Below are 18,804 nucleotides of genomic sequence, written 5' to 3' on the forward strand. Positions count from 1 at the left end.
CGGCCGCGTTTTGATGGTGATCTCTAACACGGCCGCGTTTGACGGCAAGATCGGATCAAAACGGCGTAACCCTCTGAAAGAGCTGGCCTATCGAAAGTGAGAGGGGCGGAGCCAGCCGGGGGTGAAGGGTCGAAGGTAAAAGAGCGAGCACCGCTGGAACGCCGAGAAGCGAGTTGGGCTGGGCCGTTGGAGAGAGTCTGGAGTCTGGAGTTTCTTGAACCGTAAATGTGGTGAATTGAAGGTCGTGACGTGTGATCACATGTTGCCCGGCTCGAGCACAGAAGAGATAAAGCTGAGGTTCGGCACGGTCGGGGGGATTGTCCCAGGGGCATTGTCGTTTTATGTCGGCGGTTCACTTGGTGCTCGTTGAATGGTGAGGATTGAGAGTATATCGGACTCCGTGCTTATACTGATTTATTTTGCGGTGATTAGTTGCGCGTGTATACCTTACTGCTTATGTACTCCATGCTGCGTCTGTATTCCCTGGTGTGCCCGTAGAAGCGGCTCCAATCAAATGGAATAAAGCCTACACTCTGAAGGTTCATCTCTCGTTTTCATTTCAATTTATTCCATTTGGTTTTCTCGGCTCTCTCAACCAACGATGGACAAGATCTACAAACCAGAGAGGTTCGACGCAGACCCAAACGCGACTGACTCAGAAATGAAATGGTCGCATTGGTTCCATTCCTTCTCACACTATCTGACCATCATCGAAGAGGGAGCTGACAAATTGGCCGCCCTCGTGAATCATGTCTCGCCCGGCGTATACAGGCTCTTCTCGGAGTGTGACACCTACGAAGCAGCGATCGACGTGCTGCAGGCGCTCTACGTGAAGCGCAAGAACGAGGTATACATACGACATCTTCTCAACACACGCAAGCAAGCAGCCGGGGAGACAATCGATCAGTTCCTGCAAGCTCTGAAACAGCTGGGAAAAGACGGCAGCTTCCGGGCCGTAAACGCAGAGGAACACCGAAATGAAGCGACCCGGGAGGCATTTATCCAAGGACTTAGATCAGCCCACATACGGCAACGCTTACTAGAGAAAGCGCAACCCACTCTTGAAAAGGTAGTCGATCAGGCTCGAGCGATGGATACGGCTCAGCAGCAATCTGAGTCATTTGGGACACCGATGCTGCTAATGAACGCTGCTACGGTGGAAACTCAAGGAACCCCACAGACACAGACACAGCCAGACACAGGGGATGGAGAAACACCCGAGGAGCCGGATACCCAGACCACGTCAAACTCCTCAGCAACTGCTCCGGTTGGTAAATGCTTCTTTTGTGGGTACAAAAGACAACTCCGCCACAAATGCCCCGCCAGAGATGCCACATGCATGAATTGTGACAAGAAAGGGCATTATGTAAGGGTATGTAAATCTACTCTAAGGAGAAATAAACCCACTCCTGCGGCTCTCTACTCGCAAAAGAAACTAACTGCAGCCTCCCCGGGGAATCTATCCAAGGCTATCATCAACGTACGAATTAACGGGCATATGGCTGAGGCACTGATTGATACCGGTAGCTCTGAAAGTTTCGTCAACAGCTCGCTAGTGAAGGGCAGGAAATGGAAGATCCACCCGACAGACAATACGGTATGCATGGCCGCCACATCACTACAGTCCCGCGTACGAGGGTACTGCAATGTTGAATTGGACGTAAAAGGGTACACGCATCGGGATGTAAGGGTACTGGTGCTTCGTGATTTATGCGCAGACGTAATTCTGGGTCATAATGTCCTCAAGCAGCACACAAGCATCGAAATACCCTTTGGAGGAAGCAAACCTCGTCTAATTTTAAATGCTTTGACCACCGCAGAGGTAACGTCCCCCCAGCTGTTCGCTAACTTGTCGCCGGTCTGCAAACCGATAGCGATCAAATCGCGGCGATATACCACTGCTGACATGAATTTCATCACTTCAGAAACCAAGCGATTACTGGAAGAAGGAATTATAGAACCGAGCGATTCGCCATGGCGCGCACAGGTGTTGGTGACCAGCAGCCAGAACCATAAGAAACGAATGGTTGTCGATTATTCCCAAACGGTCAATCGCTTAACCCAACTCGATGCCTACCCTTTGCCGCGCATAGACGAGATGGTCGAACGCGTGGCCAATTATAAGATATTCAGCACCATCGATTTGCGAAGCGCCTATCATCAAATTCCCATCCGAGAGTAAGACAAACCTTACACCGCATTCCAGGCAGGTAGGCGCCTCTACCAATTCAGGAGGATTCCGTTCGGTGTCACGAATGGAGTAGCTTGCTTCCAACGGGTTATGGACGACATCATCTCAGATGAAAACCTCAAAGACACTTTTGTTTACGTGGACAATGTCACAGTGTGCGGTCGGGATCAGGGGGAACATGACATGAATCTGGACAGATTCTTGAGCATTGCTAGAAAATATAATATGACTCTCAACTACGAGAAATGCATATTCTCGGCAAGGTCAATTGACCTTCTCGGCTACACGATAGCCGACGGCACGATTAAGCCTGATCCTGAACGATTGCGCCCACTTCGTGAGCTACCCCCACCTCAGGACCTGCAGACAATGCGCCGGGTGATCGGCATGTTTGCTTACTATGCAAGATGGATTTCGCAATACTCCGAGAAAATACATCCCCTAGTGCATTGCAAAAATTTTCCACCAGATACCGCTGTTGTAACAGCTTTCCACAACCTCAAAGACGATATCAGTAATTCCGTGGTATTATCGATCGATAGCTCGGTGCCCTTCGTGGTGGAAACAGATGCTTCAGATCACGCGATAGCTGCTACGCTTAATCAGTCTGGGCGGCCAGTCGCGTTCTTCTCGAGAACTCTTTCTGGAAGCGAGCAGAGACACTCGGCAATAGAGAAGGAGGCGTATGCCATCGTCGAAGCGCTGCGTAGATGGAGACATTATTTACTGGGAAACCACTTCACGCTCGTTACGGACCAACGATCCATGGCATTCATGTTTGATGGGAAAAATAACGGGAAAATTAAGAATGAAAAAATTATGAGATGGCGGATAGACCTAGCTTGCTATAGTTACGACATAGTCTACCGGCCCGGGAGGGAAAACCCTGCTGCAGACACCTTCTCTCGGGTCTACTGCTCGGCGACAATCAGTCGGGCTTTGCAAGACCTCCATGTGTCTCTGTGCCACCCGGGGGTAACCAGAATGGCACATTTTGTGCGCAGACAGAACCTTCCCTATTCTATTGAAGATATTAAACAAATGAATGCTTCATGCCCTGTTTGTGCTGAACTAAAACCCAGATTCTATGGCGCGGCTTCTGGCAGATTGATCAAGGCCACTTCTCCCTTCGAGAGACTAAACATTGACTTCAAAGGGCCCCTGCCGACCGAGACAGACAACAGATACATATTCACTGTTGTTGATGAGTATTCAAGGTTCCCTTTCGCATTTTCGTGCTCGGATATGACCTCGGGCACTGTCGTGAAATGTCTGTCTGACCTCTTCGCTATGTTTGGGAAACCTTCGTACATACATTCAGACAGAGGGCCGTGTTTCATGTTGGCCGGTCTAAAACAATTCCTATTAGAGCACGGCATAGCAACTAGTCGAACGACGGGTTACAACCCACAGGGTAATGGGCAGGTGGAACGATATAATGGAGTTATTTGGAAAGCCGTAACTCAGGCGCTGAAATCGAGAGGACTGGGCCCAGAGCGGTGGGAGGTTACCCTTCTCGACGCTCTGAATTCCATACGCTCTTTGCTCTGCACGTCCACCAATGCAACTCCTCACGAACGAATGTTTACTCACCAACGACGTTATGTTGACGGCCAATCGGTGCCCAACTGGCTAACCCATCCCGGAACAGTGTTCATGAAACGCCCGGTACGACAAAGCAAGTATGAACCCATGGTGGAAGAGGTCGAACTCATCGATACTAATCCAGAGTATGCTCATGTCAGGCTCCCGGATGGCAGGGAGACCACTGTGTCGGTTCGCCATTTGGCTCCCTCAGGTACTCCTCCCACAGGTACACCACCATCTGGCACACCTCCCTCTGACATCCCCTCCCCAGGTGTTCCCCCCCCAGGGACTCCACCCGAGAAGGGTGACGACGGAGCTGCCGCGTTCCACCCGAGAGCGATCGGGGAGTCATCTCCGGCACGAGTCGAGGCTCACCAAGAGGATCGGAAGCCTTCCTCAAGTGAAACCGCCATCTACTCCCGGAGAGGTCGACGAATAATACCCCCTCGCCGACTCAATCTGTAAAGGGGATTATCGGCATCCTCGATGCTCATGCTCCTATATGCTCGTTACATAATATATCGATGCTCTTGACCATGCTCCTACAACTCAAAATAATCCTCACTGCTTGGCATGTATGCTTCTGTAGTTTAGATAGTTCGCGTTGCTTGAAATGTATACTCCTATAGTGCTGAAGTAATCATGGTGCGTTAGTTGGGCCTCTAGTTACATTTTAAAGACGGGGAGAATGTGGTGAATTGAAGGTCGTGATGTGTGATCACATGTTGCCCGGCTCGAGCACAGAAGAGATAAAGCTGAGGTTCGGCACGGTCGGGGGGATTGTCCCAGGGGCATTGTCGTTTTATGTCGGCGGTTCACTTGGTGCTCGTTGAATGGTGAGGATTGAGAGTATATCGGACTCCGTGCTTATACTGATTTATTTTGCGGTGATTAGTTGCGCGTGTATACCTTACTGCTTATGTACTCCATGCTGCGTCTGTATTCCCTGGTGTGCCCGTAGAAGCGGCTCCAATCAAATGGAATAAAGCCTACACTCTGAAGGTTCATCTCTCGTTTTCATTTCAGTAACGATATATACATATATATATATATATATATATATATATATATATATATATATATATATATATATATATATATATATATATATATATATATATATATATATATATATATATATATATATATATATATATATATATATAGCCTGGTGTGTTGGCGCAGTGGTTAGGGCAGCGGCTTGGGATCCAAAAGGTCCTGAGTTCAAGCCCCGTTGGGCCACTGAATTAATACACCAGGGGGTTGACTCAGCCTGTCATCCTTCTGAGGTCGGCGAAATGAGTACCAGTATACTGGGCCGGTGTATACCCCGGTTAAAATAGGTGTACCATATCCCTGTGTCGTAAGAGGCGACCAGGGTTGCGTCAGGAAGGGCATCCGGCGTAAAACATGTGCCAAATCACTATGCGGATCGGATGATCCGCTGTGGCGACCCCTAACGGGAGCAGCCGAAAGGAGAAGAAGAAGATATATATATATATATGCACATACATATATGCATGTTTCATCGCAAAGTTAGGATTGTATTGAGTTGCTTGTTCTGTGGACGTGTGGGAAACATCTCGATGTAAATTAAGCAGGGAAACTGTAAGCTGAATCGTTACTTGTCACCACACGATGGATGGTGGTGTTAATAAGATAGGGATTCAGGCCAATTTCCCCCAGGATGTAATCGCCCCCTGTGACATTTACCTATATTTTTGCATTTCCAAGCAAGCACTGAAATAATTCCATTTTTATAACAACCATAATAATATTCCACACGTCCAAAGCAGGTGAGAAGCCCTGCCTTGCCGGTTTCGTACCAGCAAGTCATTCCCCCGAGGTTTTTGATTGGTGAGTGTGATATGAGGGGGGGGGGCAGGATTGGAGAGCAGACAGGAGTCGTGAGAGGACCGGGTTGGTGAGAAACGTGTGTGGGACAGAGGATCTCGTTTTGCAATCCTCTCGGCACGATGAAACGGCTGCGCGATTCCCGTGTCGCGCTGTAAATTTGCCCGCGTACTTGGAAAGATGCTACTCATTGACTGGCTGAGTCGTGAAGTTGTACGCTTATGAGAGAGAGACGAAGAGGAGTGCACCTCTCAGCGAGGTCATTGTTATTCCGTTGTGTGTTCAAGGAGAAAGGTGTGCGATCGTTGTGAGCAGACCTCGTGTAAGAGAGGAACATGAGGCATATTCGTTCATGAGAAGAAGTCACGCGGCGGTTGGTGAAGCCTGGCATTGAATACGCCTCACAAATTCCATCACTTATGTTTCCCACTCAGAGAGCAGCTGGGCATCATTTTGGGCGCGTCTTCCCACATAGGACGAAGCGCCTTCATCCCAAAGTTCAATAAAGACCATCTATGGACAAAGCTAAGTGTCAGAATAAAGAGACAATTTTCTTTTGTTTATTTTTCCCCTTGTCTGTATTATAGTCTGTTTGGAGGCTCCTCGACTTGAGAGATTAATTGACCTCACGTTATATTACTACATTTCGAATTATTACCCTTGTAAATATATATATATATATATTTTTTTTAAATACCTGTGTTTATTTTAAGTTGCTCTTGTCCGTGTATCTGTCATGGGTTCGAGTATAAACCCCTTGTGCTGTGCTTCCGTCATGTATGTGCACGTGCCACTCCTGCCGCTCCCACGCATGCCATAATCTCTGAGGATCACGTGTCCGCCTCCAAGGAAAACCACTCGGCGATCCGGCCTGGTCAGTTTTAACCACCCGTCCACTACAATTGGGTCAGGGGGATTAACCTAACCCACCAGACCTCCGGGGGAAAAAAAAAAAATATATATATATATATATATAAAAAATATATGTGTGTGTGTGTGTGTGTGTGTGTGTGTGTGTGTGTGTGTGTGTGTGTGTGTGTGTGTGTTTGTGTGTGGTGTCTGTTACGTGTTGTGTTGTGTTGTGACTGAACTACTCCCTCAAACTTTTGTGAAACTGTGCAAAACTTCATGTCTTGACCTGCAGTACCTCTCCCATGTGCATGTCCAAAGGGCGTTTTTATTTTTTATTTTTGACACACAAGGAGAGGACCAGTGAGGTCACCTCAACGTTATCTGAAATACACCTCCTCGCTTCAAAACAAACATTTTCACTCGAAAAAAAAAATCTTGAACTCATTTTGCCTATTATTTCCTTCATTAGTTCATTCTATATTTCTTCCTTTCTCATTCCTTCCCAATTGAACCAACATTTCTCATAATTGAATTAATATTTTTCTTGCTTTGAAAGGTTTTCATAACATTTTGTAATGTTTCATTTGCCTTATTTCACTGAAACCCCACATGTTCTTCTTTTTCATAACACGCACACATTCTTCTTCAAAACTATTTACTGTCACGAACACCACACAATAGTAAACTAAATCAAGCGATATCACACAATGACAAGATAATAGTCCATGCGGCACAATATCAAAAGATCAACCGAGTCTGCGGTGGGGGGCAGCATGGGGCTGTGAGGTGAGACGGAGATGCGGGGTTGCGTATTCCACCACACCAGACCACGATAGAGCGTGAGATCAATACCACGATTGGCACATTTTACCACAAAAAATCAACCAAGCTGAAACCTGCGTTTTGAGGCGGATCTGCTAAACTTGACATGTGCAAAGATTCGTTTTTTAGCTCGCCTGTTCGAAGAAGAGAGCTATAGCGATACCCCCGGCGTGAGCGTCAGCGTGAAAATGTTAAAGTTTTTGGTGCAAGTTATTTCCTTTCTAATGTTTTTATCTACCACACTATTTTTTACTGATTACAATATACAAATACATATATTGCTTAAAAATTATTTGGATCAGACTTCACTGCAATGCTTTAAAAAATATTATTAGACTAGTCCTTTAAAAACGATAAATGTATAAACAGGCGAGCATTGGGTGGCTTTGACACCACTCTGGTTTCCCATGGAGCGGTTTTGGAGATTGAGGTCCAAAGAGTTTCCTTTTTTCCAACATGTCTGCCAAACCACATGTCGCATGACATCATTATCATTCAAACATTCTACATGAGTAGTTGCACCACTGAAGAAAAATCAGCGGTTGCAGAGAAAACAGAGAAAATTAGCACGGACGGATATGCATATTTATGGACACGGAGGTATTACCCGAAAACATCATGCCTCCAGCAACTTCGTCAGTGGAGGTATAAAATCCCGTGGGGGAGTACTTGACATTCCCCGTGGGGAGTACTTGACGTGCAAAGTTTGAATTTTTTAAATGGAGTGGTTTCGGAGCTACAGAGGTCCAAACTTTTTCCTTTTACAAACATGGCTGCCAAACCACGTGACCTATGACATCATTATCATTAAAAGATTCTACATGAGTAGTCGCACCTATGGTGAAAATTTAGGGTCAATCCGGTAAGCGGTTGCAGAGAAAATTAATTTCAAAGGGAAAAAAACCCAGAAAATGCTGGAGGAATAATAATAAAAATAATGTACAGGAATAAACAGAAGAAAAACAATGGGTTACCCAGGCTGAAAGGGTTGGAACCCGAATAAGAAGAATGACAAACGGGTAGTTTTCAGTCTCATTTTTATAGTTCAGCAATGATGTCCCATGTTTTAATGAGTGTTAATGGATGGGGAATTCTCGACAGATTACTGGTCGGTAATTTATAGGTATATAAGTTATACATTGGTGGAGTTTCTTGAGGATTTATGTTAGATCGAGCCAATGGAGTATCTGGGCCATCCATACATGAGAAGTTTCCTCACATAATTGGCCTACTTCCACCAAGTTTGGTCAAAATACCATCACTGCTTCACCACAAGTTAGCACGGTAACAGAATTTTTACTGAAAGGGACTTCTGACCTCTTCACCCCATAATTAAACCAGTTCATCCTTGCATTGTTATACATACTTGTACCAAGTTTGACTTCAATCCAGCCTTTAGACGTTATCAAGTCATTGCGGCAATGAAAACTTATCATGGACACATGGATGGACGGACAACCCGAAACAAATAATTCCTCCGGCAACTTCCTCAGGCTCCTTGAAGTTCCTTGTGTATGTATTTGTGTATTTCCCCTTCTCAGTTCCGGGCTGGCAATATTGGTAGCATTATTCTGATATAATATTGTACAAAGCAGTTGTTATACTTTATTGTGGATTAAATCTTTGCAAATGAAGATGAACATTTTCATACATCTTGCTTGAAGTGGTATCCCATGTATCGCTTCCCTCCTCACGCTGGTCACTTGCACTTCCTTTCGAGACATTCTTATTGCTTCTAATTTTCTCTTCTTCTTTAACTACGCCCCAACAACCCCTTCTTTTTCATGAGGTTGGCCAGTGGGAAAGGCTGTGGTCGAACTCTTTCACAAAACATTTTGCCAATCCTTTTGTTCTCTAGTAGGAATTTGTAAGTTGTTCAGGTAACCGGCGATAACTCGCCAGCTCTTTGAAAGAGACATGATGGGATCTTTAACGTCCACGAAATCCCTCAATGCTAGATGATGGTCCGATAGCTTCACCCTTCAGTCGGTCGGCGAGCACATTGATGCATCGCTTTTCATGCAAAACACCAGGATGACCGTTAATATCTGGATCAAGATTGCAACCTCGCTGAAACAACTCAGTACAAGCACTTCATAGCAATCCCCCAGCCATGAAACCTATAATCTATGGTACAGAAAATAATTAAGGAGCAAAACGTGATCATGATATGACAGGGTTAGTTTTAATTTCCTTGAAGGAATACGATTTCCATTGCTAGTACATTTCATGTCACAACATTCTGAATGGATATTTTATCTTACTTACACGACATGTTCATCGTCGGTACGACCCTTCCCCTTCTTCTCACGTTTGCCGAACTTTTTCCTGTGTTGAAAACGATTGAAAAGTCAATTTCTTGCACATTTGTTGAGGTAGATATTTCCAAACAAAAGTTAAAAACAAAAAGTGAAGAAGGAGAAAATAAAATGATTTACTTTAGACGGTTCCAAAAAGTGGATTTCTTTGGAGGGGTGGACAGTAACGACTGGTCCACGTTGATAGGCTGGTTCAGACGAACATCATGTGAACCAGGAGACTCGTTCCAGTTTGCTTCCCTGAAAAAGAACAGTTCTCGTAAATCCACAACTTCGTACATATGTGCTAAACTGGATATCATATACAATATACATTCTCCATTTCAAGAATTGACACTGCAATGCCCCCTCCAGCAAACATCAAATAAAATAAAACAATATCAGGAAAAACGTACCAAAAAATACCACAAAAATGAAAGAACATGGGAAGGGTCTTTTCAAGTCATCTCGCTTTGCCTCTCCAAGCATGATCGATATTTTCTACAAGCCGGGAGTTTGTCAAAATCTCGATAATCCTCAACGCAAAGAGAGTGAGCTCATCAAATATGATTGGTCAAGATGTTGTAATGTTTTGTCCAAGTACTACAAAACTGGAGGTTTTTAGAAGTGTCAAAGGGCATTTTTGCATTCTGCAGTGTTCAAGAAAATTGCAATTGAAACTACAGGGAAGTCAGTATCAAAAAGGCATTTTGTTTTCTGCCGTGTAAACATATATAATTCAATTGAAATAAAAAGTTTTATAGGTCACAGAAAGAAACATTTTTTTCCAGAAGTTTTCCACTGTTAATGCAGCATCTTTTACACCACCTTGTGTAACATGTTCCATTAGTTATTTGTGCCTGGTGTTTGTGTCCTTCATGATGTCATAAAAAACAGTAAGTTTCCCATTTGGAATGATTTTCGAATTTTATTTTACTGACAGACAGGCAGATAGATGAAAACCATTACCTTACTCCTCTGGGCAATTCCACGGTTACCCATGTTACATTTTTGATGTATTGAGGCCCCTATTTGTATCATAATTTCCTTACTTAAGTGTTTGAATCATTAGTTTTCCACAGTAGTTACATTATGCCTAGAATAACTCCACACAGGAGGAGAATTTCAGAAACTTCTTTTGTGTGGGTTACCTGTGCAAAAAACATGTGGATTACTCAGGTTACATTTTTCAACACCCCAACAAGTGTCCTCTTACGGAATGATCTTTGAAATAAGTGATATATTGTCATTTCCCTCAACTGGTGGTTCACATATCGGGTACGATCAAAATCTTATGTGAATGATCATTTCCAGAAGAATGACAAAATCTTTGGTTACTCACGTTATGCTTACTCTCGTTAGAGTATGTTACACTCGTGTGACATAAAATGTACATGTAAACAAAGATGCTAACACAATTAAAGCTGAGCAATGCTTCTCCAACAGATTAAATTTGAATAAATTCAATTTTGTTAACTTTGTACCCCAAATAACTTAAGTATAGTTTAAAGGCCCGGTCACACCTTGACGTTTTAGCCAGCGATGGCAACGTATTAAAATGTATGTAAAACGCTGGCTTACGTTGAACTTTTGATGTTTTTTTTAAAGATTCGGACGTATTCATAGCAACTTGGTCTTATGTATAACGCATTGGTAACAGACACAGAACGTTTCGTTGTGTTATCGATAACTTAAACCAACGAATGCTGAACCTGTTGTCGGCCTACACAACCGATGCCCAACGATAGTCTAACTTAGGCATAGCGCGTTGCACGCATCGCCGACGATGTCGTGACGTAGCCTATTAAAAGGCTGACGCACAACGATTCGAATCATAACTGCCGTAGAAATGGAAGTGACAACATCGCGGTCACACCTTGGCGATCTTGCCAGCGTATGCCGACCTAAGAAAAATGTGTCTAAAACGTTGGGGCACGTCAAATACGTTATGAGTAAGTTTGGTATACGTGAGTAGAACGCTAAAGTACGCTATCATACGTCGTCGTAAGTAGAGTACGTCAAGAAATTTTAAACATGTTCAAAATTTTACGACGTACTCGGCGCATGACACACGTTCCGCATGCGATGGGGATAAGTTTTACACACGATATGTGGACGCTTACACACGTCCACAAACGCTACTTATAAGCTACTCATAAGTCGAAACACGTCACGGTAATGTCTTTTTTACGCGAAATTTATTTCTAACTTATGTTTGACGTGCTTTGAACCAATTCTTTACGTAGTCCCAACACACATCGACGTAGGTAGACGTATTCCAATGACGTCTTCCAGTCGACAAAATAAAATAAATGAACGTGTTTCTACCTTACAACTGCCATATAAAGACGTGTTACCAGCGGTTTTGGGAATTGGTATATAAAAATGCTGCTCATAAAAGGGGAACCCAACAGTGTTTTCGAGTCCTTTTTGAGTCGATGTCCATGTCAGCAGTAACAGTATCAGTATCAGTATCAGTATTAGTATTAGTATTAGTAGTAGTTTGTTCATGTTGGCAGTAGTAGGCGAGTGTGAGGGGGAGGGTGTGGGTTATGATGGATCGTCCTTGCGTCCGCGTGTCCACGGGTAGGAGACATCTTTTCACCATTGTTCGAAGTTCTTCGCGGCTAATTTTTATGGGGCTTTTTCAACAATGAGCTATAGCTTGTTTTTACGATTTAGGTCTATTCATAACGGGTTGGACAAATGCACAATGAACTAATAATGTGCATAGAGCGCTTTGATTACTTATAGATACGATATACCAACGAATAATTATCGTGAAGCCGGCGTTCACAAACTATGCCCAACTATAGCCTAACTTATCCATATTGTGCGGCAGTTTATCTTTGCCGGTGACGTAGGGTTTGCTATTCATAGGCTGCCACTCAACGATTTAAATGGCTGCATCTCCACTATTGAAAGTAGACGCTTGCGCTCAACAATTGGATTTCTTTTACACTCAACGACTTTTAAACGGTACCACTCAGCTATTTTCATTGTTTCCAATGAACGATTTGAATTGCTGTCTCTCGCCTTTGTTTTTTGACGCTGGCGCTCGGAAATTTTAATCGTTTCTATTGAACGTGCTAAATCGCTCAAACCCCACTATTGAAAGTAGACGCTTGCGCTCAACAATTCGATTTTTTTACACTCAACGACTTTTAAACGGTACCACTCAGCTATTTTCATTGTTTACAATGAACGATTTAAATTGCTGTCACTCGTCTTTGTTTTTTGACGCTGGGGTTTTGAAATTTGAAGCGTTTCTTCGGAACGTGTTAAAACGCTCAAACTCGACTATTTTAAATAGACGCTGCCGATGGACAATTGGAATCATAGCCAAGCTAGACATCGAAGTGTGAACATCCTCGTCATGCCGAAGAAAAGGTTGAAGAATGCTGCAAATAAGTGTCCTGGCCGTGGCCGTGGACGCTAATGCAGGGACGATCCATTATACAGACGTCTTTCAGCCTATGAGTAACTTAAAAGTAACGTCTGTCGATGTGTGGCAACGATCGCGTAACATGCCAACAACACGTTAATCATAGGTTAGAAATAAGTTTCGGGTACGCTAAACATTACCTCGGCGTGTCTCAACTTATGATTAACTTACAAGTAGCATGTGTTGACGTCTGTCAACGATCGCAGACCGTGCGTACAACTTGTGGCCAGCGTAGCGGAACGTGTGAGTCATACGCCGGCATACGTCGTGAAATTTCAAGCATGAAAAAATTTGAGGACAACCAAAAAGTACAACGTTTAAAGCCAGTGTACAATGACGTATGGCAGTGTTTTTCAGCGTGCTCTCAATGTTATCAAAACTTACCCATAACGTATTCAACGTGTGCCAGCGTTTTAGAAAAAAGTTCAAAAATCGGCATACGTTGGCTAAAACGTCAAGGTGTGACCGGGCCTTTAGGTTGGGTATACTTCAGATGACCTTCTGGTAACATCCTAAAACATGACAGAAAATTTTAAGTGGCCATGGTTCTTAACTATTGGTGTATCACGATGTTTTTCTTTGAGATAGAAAATGTTATCCATGAGGTTTGACCATTTCCAGTTTGGTCTTGCTGGTTGCATTACTCAAACCTGGCCATCATTCTGATCACCATCAATGGCTACCACTTCTCCAAGGTACAATGTCCCTTCATATTCCACTGCAAACCAGTCACTAACTTTTGTCGTGATGATATCACTTCCAGATCCAATGCTCGTGTCCAACCAGATGGCGATCCCTTCCATCCGTGATGAGATTGTTTCCCCTTACAGTGGGACCATTTTCATCAATGTAAAGGTCATTTTCATTGATGGAGGGGTCCTTTCCACCTTCTGTGATGATGAATGATGCTACATAATCATTTATCACCTTCAAAAGATGCATATTGGCCATTCCACTGATTGGCTTTGCGTTCTCAAACACAGTCTTCAGATGAAGTTCTGCATTTTTCAGGTCAATTTCAGTTGGCTGTGGCTCCGTGATTATCTGGATAGTGTTTTCAATCATCAGACAGCACACGATAAATCCACATGGAAAGATGCATACAGTCATGGCCAAAAATATTAGCACCCTTGCACGTTTTTCAAATAATGCACCATTTCTTCCATAAAAATGTTGAAATTAAAAAAAGAAACCTTTTGGAATCCACATAAGTATTTCTTTGGTTTGCAGTGGAAGAAAACAAAAAAAAAAACTGAAACAATGACTAAATCTTATCTTATTCCACACAGAAATTCCAAGATGGCCTGGACAATATTATTGGCACCTTTTAGAAGTTGTGAGAAATAATTAGATTTCAAGCAGGTGATTCTCCTTCACTTTGGAATTGAACTCACCTGTGGTGAGTTGCAGGTGACTGCAATATAAAGAAGTCAATTCCTTCGGAACTGACTAAAAACACTCATTCAACCAGTTTGATTTGATAAAAGGAGTCATTCTGCTATTTTGCGCCACTGTGTGCACCACAATGAGCATCGAGACAAGAAAGAAAAGCAAAGAATTGACTGAGGAGGTTAGACACAAGATTAGAGCCAAGCATGGACAATCTCAAGGCTACAAGTCCATCTCCAGAGACCTTGATGTTCCTGTATCCACCGTACGTAATGTTAGCAGAAAGTTTAAGGCCCATGCCACTGCAGCCAACCTCCATGGGCGTGGCCGCAAGAGAAAACTTGGTCAAAGATTGCAGCGAAGGAGTGTTCGAATGGTGGAGAAAGCACCTCGATCAACTGCCAAACAGATTCAAGCTGACCTTCAGACACAAGGTATGACAGTTTCAACTCACACCATCCGTCGCCAACTCAATGAAAGGAGGTTATATGGTAGGAGATGAAGGAGAACCCCCATTCCTGAGAGAGAGACATAAGAAAGCCCGACTGAAGTTTGCCAAAACACACCTGAACAAGCCAAAATCCTTCTGGGAGAATGTCCTGTGGACAGATGAGACCAAATTCGGGCTTTGTGGTAACGCACATCATCTCTATGTTTTCAGAGAACAAAATAAAGCCTTCAAAGAAAAGAACACCTTCCCTGCAGTCAAACATGGAGGAGGTTCAGTGATGTTTTGAGGTTGCTGTGCTGCCTCGACCACTGCGTGCCTTGAATGTGTGCATGGCATCATGAAATCAGAAGATTAACAAGGCATTTTGGAGCGCAATGTTCAACAGCACTCTCCGAGGTTTGGAGACCGGATTGCGGAGAGCTCATGGTGGGTGGTTACACCTACTCTTGGTCTGATTGCTCTGATGGTTACCATGTCCAAGGAGTTGTTGTAGCTGTGTCCACGAAGCTGATTCCAATGGTAATAGAGGGAACACGGTTCAACGAGCATATTATGAGACTAAGGAGTCGTCAGTCCTTGGGTGTCATTTCTCTGCTCTCTGTATATGCTCCAACTGAGGGGAGTGATCTCACCGTGAAAGACACATTCTATGCCACGCTCGAGGCTGTGGTTGATCAGTGCCCCAGGTGAGATACTCCTCGAGTCTTGGGGATTTCCGTACATCGGCTGGAACTGATAGGGATGGTTGTGAGACATGTGTTGGTCCCCATGGGTCTGGAACTGTGAAGCTCAAGAGCGCTAAGTTCCTTGACTTTGCAAGAAGTCAAGGACTTAGGGTGGCTGGTTCATGGTTTCAGCGCCCACAGGCTCATCGCTGGACTAGGTATGCCAATGCTGGTGGTGTGGCAAAGGAGATTGACCATTGACTCATTGATGGTCGCTGGAGGATGGTCGATCCTGAACTGCAGGGTCGACCGGAGTGCTCAGTTCCTCAATACTGACACAGGCTTGTTGTAGCAACTCTGAAGTTGCAGCTTAAATCCAGGAGAATGGTAACATCCCAGCCAAGGCTGGATGTTGGCAAGCTCAAGGATGAGAGGGAAGCTGAGGAGTTTGCAAACAGGCTGAGTGGAGATTTGGGGGGTCTGGCTGCTTTAGGGAATTCTGAAGAGTTGTGGAGTGCCTTCAAGACCACTGTCCTTGATGTTGCAGGTGGATGTCTTGGAACTCACCGGAGGGTGAGGAAGAATTTTGTCTCTCAAGGAACACTGGATGCCATTGACCAGAGCTGCAGGGCCAGGCTGAATGGCAGAGCTGAGCTGTTCAGAGAGCTGAGGTGTAAAACTGAACGTGCTCTGAGGGTGAACAAGGAGGCCTATGTGCGAGGAATCTGTGAGGGGGTAGAGCATCACCTGTAGTCAGGTGATTATCATCCTGCTTAAAGGGTAATTTACACATTGCGTTCCTCCAAACCTATCCCTCGGTGTACTGCAGTTTGAGCGGAGGGAGGTGGGCTCTTGACAGAGGAGTCCGATGTGAAGGTCCGCTGGGGCAGTTACTTTGAGCGGCTGTACCAGGCTGATCCACCAGCTGTCGAGTTGGATGTCAGGGGTGTTACTGTCCCTGTAGCTGACCCTCGAATCAACTGTGAGTCACCTTTGTATGTGGAAACACAGGCTGCGGTGAACCGGTGGAAATGTGGTAAAGCACCTGGGATCTGTTGCAGCCATGCTGAACTTCTCAAGTTTGGTGGTGCTGCTGTGCTCATGTCATTGCACTCAGTTCTGTGCTCTGCCTGTAACACAGGCATCATCCCAACTGACTGGAAGAAGAGCCTTGTTGTCCCTTTCTGGAAAGGGAAGGGTGATCTCCAGGACTGCAACAACTACCGAGGGATGACGCTGCTCCCAGTTTTGGGCAAGGTCTTTGCTCGGATAATTCTTAATCGGGTTCGCCACCATCTGATTGAACACCAGCATCCAGAGAAATCAGGCTTCACACCAAAGAGGTCAACGATTGACCGTATCCTTGCTATTCTCGTCCTCACCAAATGCAGACGAGAGTTTCAGCAGGGGCTGCTTGTAGCCTATGTTGACCTCTGCAAAGCATTTGATTCATTGAATCGGAATGCCCTCTGGAGGATTATTGGTATTCGTGGGGTGCTGCCACAACTGCGGAACCTGATGTCTGAACTATTCTCTGGTACTGAGAGTGCTGTGAGATGTGGTGATACCATCTCTGACTTATTTACAGTGGTTGCTGGAGTTCATCAGTGGTGTGTACTAGCCCCCACACTTTTCATCGCTTGTATGTACTGGATTCTGGGGAGGATATCAGAGAGATCAAGCTTCGCTGCATCATTTGTAAATGTTAAGATGTCTGACCTGTTTTCGCAGATGATGCAGTCATCTTTGCAGAGATGCTAGATATCTTTTTGGGGGCCATAGAGGTGTTGAATGAGGAGTCGGAGCCTCTGGGATTATGGGTTTCCTGGGTCAAAACTAAAATCCAGGCCTTCAATGACATCTTGGATGTTACGACCTTGTCTGTACCTGTTTGTGGCGAGGATGTTGAGGTCACAGAGAGATTCATTTACCTTGGCAGTGATATTCACATCTCTGCTGGCTGTGAGCTCGAGGTCAATAGACTTCTGGGTCAGGCCTGGGGAGTCATGGATTCTGGATCATGAGGTGTGGAGCTGCCGGTATCTGAGCAGGAAGAAGGAAGTCTGAGTATTTAGGTCCTTGGTGCTTCCAGTCTTGCTCTCTGGATGTGAGACTTGGACTCTGACCAGCGATCTGAGACGTTAACTTAACTCCTTTGGTTCCAGGTCTCTTCGGAGAATCCTTGGCTATTGCTGGTCAGACTTTGTTTCCAATGAGCGGTTGCTGAGAGTGACTCAAATGCGATTTGTTACCTGCATAGTCTGTGAGCATCAGCTGCGGCTGAATGGACATGTTTGGGGAGTATCTACGGAGGGTATTCGTGCACCCCCCCCCACCAGGACTCAACCAAACCAACTTTTTAAGCTTCCTTTTATCGTCCTATTACACATTTGAGATGTTAACAAAAAAGATTGCCGGCACTCTGGCGATATTCAAGATGGCGTCAAAAATGGCCGGTAAAATGGGTAAAATCATAGAATACGGTGTGTGACATCTCAAAAATGTGGCAAATTGGAAAAATAATCATTGGGATTTGATACCTGATCATTAGTTACTAGTTTCTGATAAGTGGCTGTATACTGCTTTCTGCATTTTTGGTGGTATTGGGCCTCTGCTGCAAACAAATCAAATCCTCGGATTCGCCTTAAGAGCCACTCATGATTGTTCTCTTCTGCTATTTTCAGCACAATTCTGCCATCCATCACGTTCAAATGAAGAGGCACCTTCCTTTGTGTCAATGCCTGCCTTTTTCACATGGATTCGGCCTTCAGTATTGCAGTAAATACAATCGGGTTGAAAAATGATCTTTTCTGATGCTTTCTTGCGTTTTACCCTTCCTTCTTGGCTGGTAGATGGTCCAGGAGCTTCAGGATCGTTAGATGGTTTACCAGCTGTTAACCTATGTAGGTTAACATAGGTTAACCTATGTAGGTTAACCTATGTAGATAAATATTTGGTAACATCCTCGGTGATAGCCCTCGTTCTCCTGGATCTCATCAGGAATGCCCTGATGGCTATCTGCCATTCCATATGAAGAACCTGGTGGTTCAGCTAAGCAACGATCCTATATATTATTGAGAAGTGCCAATCTATCATTTGGATTCATCAAGTCTGAAAAATATGTGAATGATCCATGCTTTATTCCAGACATATGAATGACACAATGTTCCCGATTGCGTTTTCTTTCCATTTCAACAACTTTCTTTTGACAATTACATTAAACTATTTCTTGTTTGTCTGACATCTTGACT

General features: G+C 44.4%; 2 protein-coding genes across 3 annotated transcripts in view; one reads left to right on the plus strand and one right to left on the minus strand.

The window, feature by feature from the left end:
- The window catches only part of LOC147024938 (uncharacterized), a 41,133-nt gene extending 32,247 nt beyond the window's left edge, over nucleotides 1-8,886 (plus strand). Inside the window, exon 5 of the mRNA XM_085886937.1 lies at nucleotides 8,848-8,886. Within this exon, the coding sequence (XP_085743063.1) occupies nucleotides 8,848-8,886 (39 nt within the window). The remainder of the gene's footprint in view (nucleotides 1-8,847) is intronic.
- The window catches only part of LOC147024937 (uncharacterized), a 228,452-nt gene that overhangs the window by 91,278 nt on the left and 118,370 nt on the right, over nucleotides 1-18,804 (minus strand). For both annotated transcript variants that reach the window (XM_085885365.1, XM_085885364.1), the window contains exons 6-7: nucleotides 9,745-9,864; nucleotides 9,575-9,634 (exon numbers count right to left, since the gene is read on the minus strand). In XM_085885365.1, the coding sequence (XP_085741491.1) occupies nucleotides 9,575-9,634; nucleotides 9,745-9,864 (180 nt within the window). The remainder of the gene's footprint in view (nucleotides 1-9,574; nucleotides 9,635-9,744; nucleotides 9,865-18,804) is intronic.

This window comes from Eptatretus burgeri, chromosome 6, assembly GCF_056783735.1.
Source record: "Eptatretus burgeri isolate ZD-2024b chromosome 6, Ebu_testis_v1, whole genome shotgun sequence".
In the NCBI taxonomy this organism is placed as follows: domain Eukaryota; kingdom Metazoa; phylum Chordata; class Myxini; order Myxiniformes; family Myxinidae; genus Eptatretus; species Eptatretus burgeri.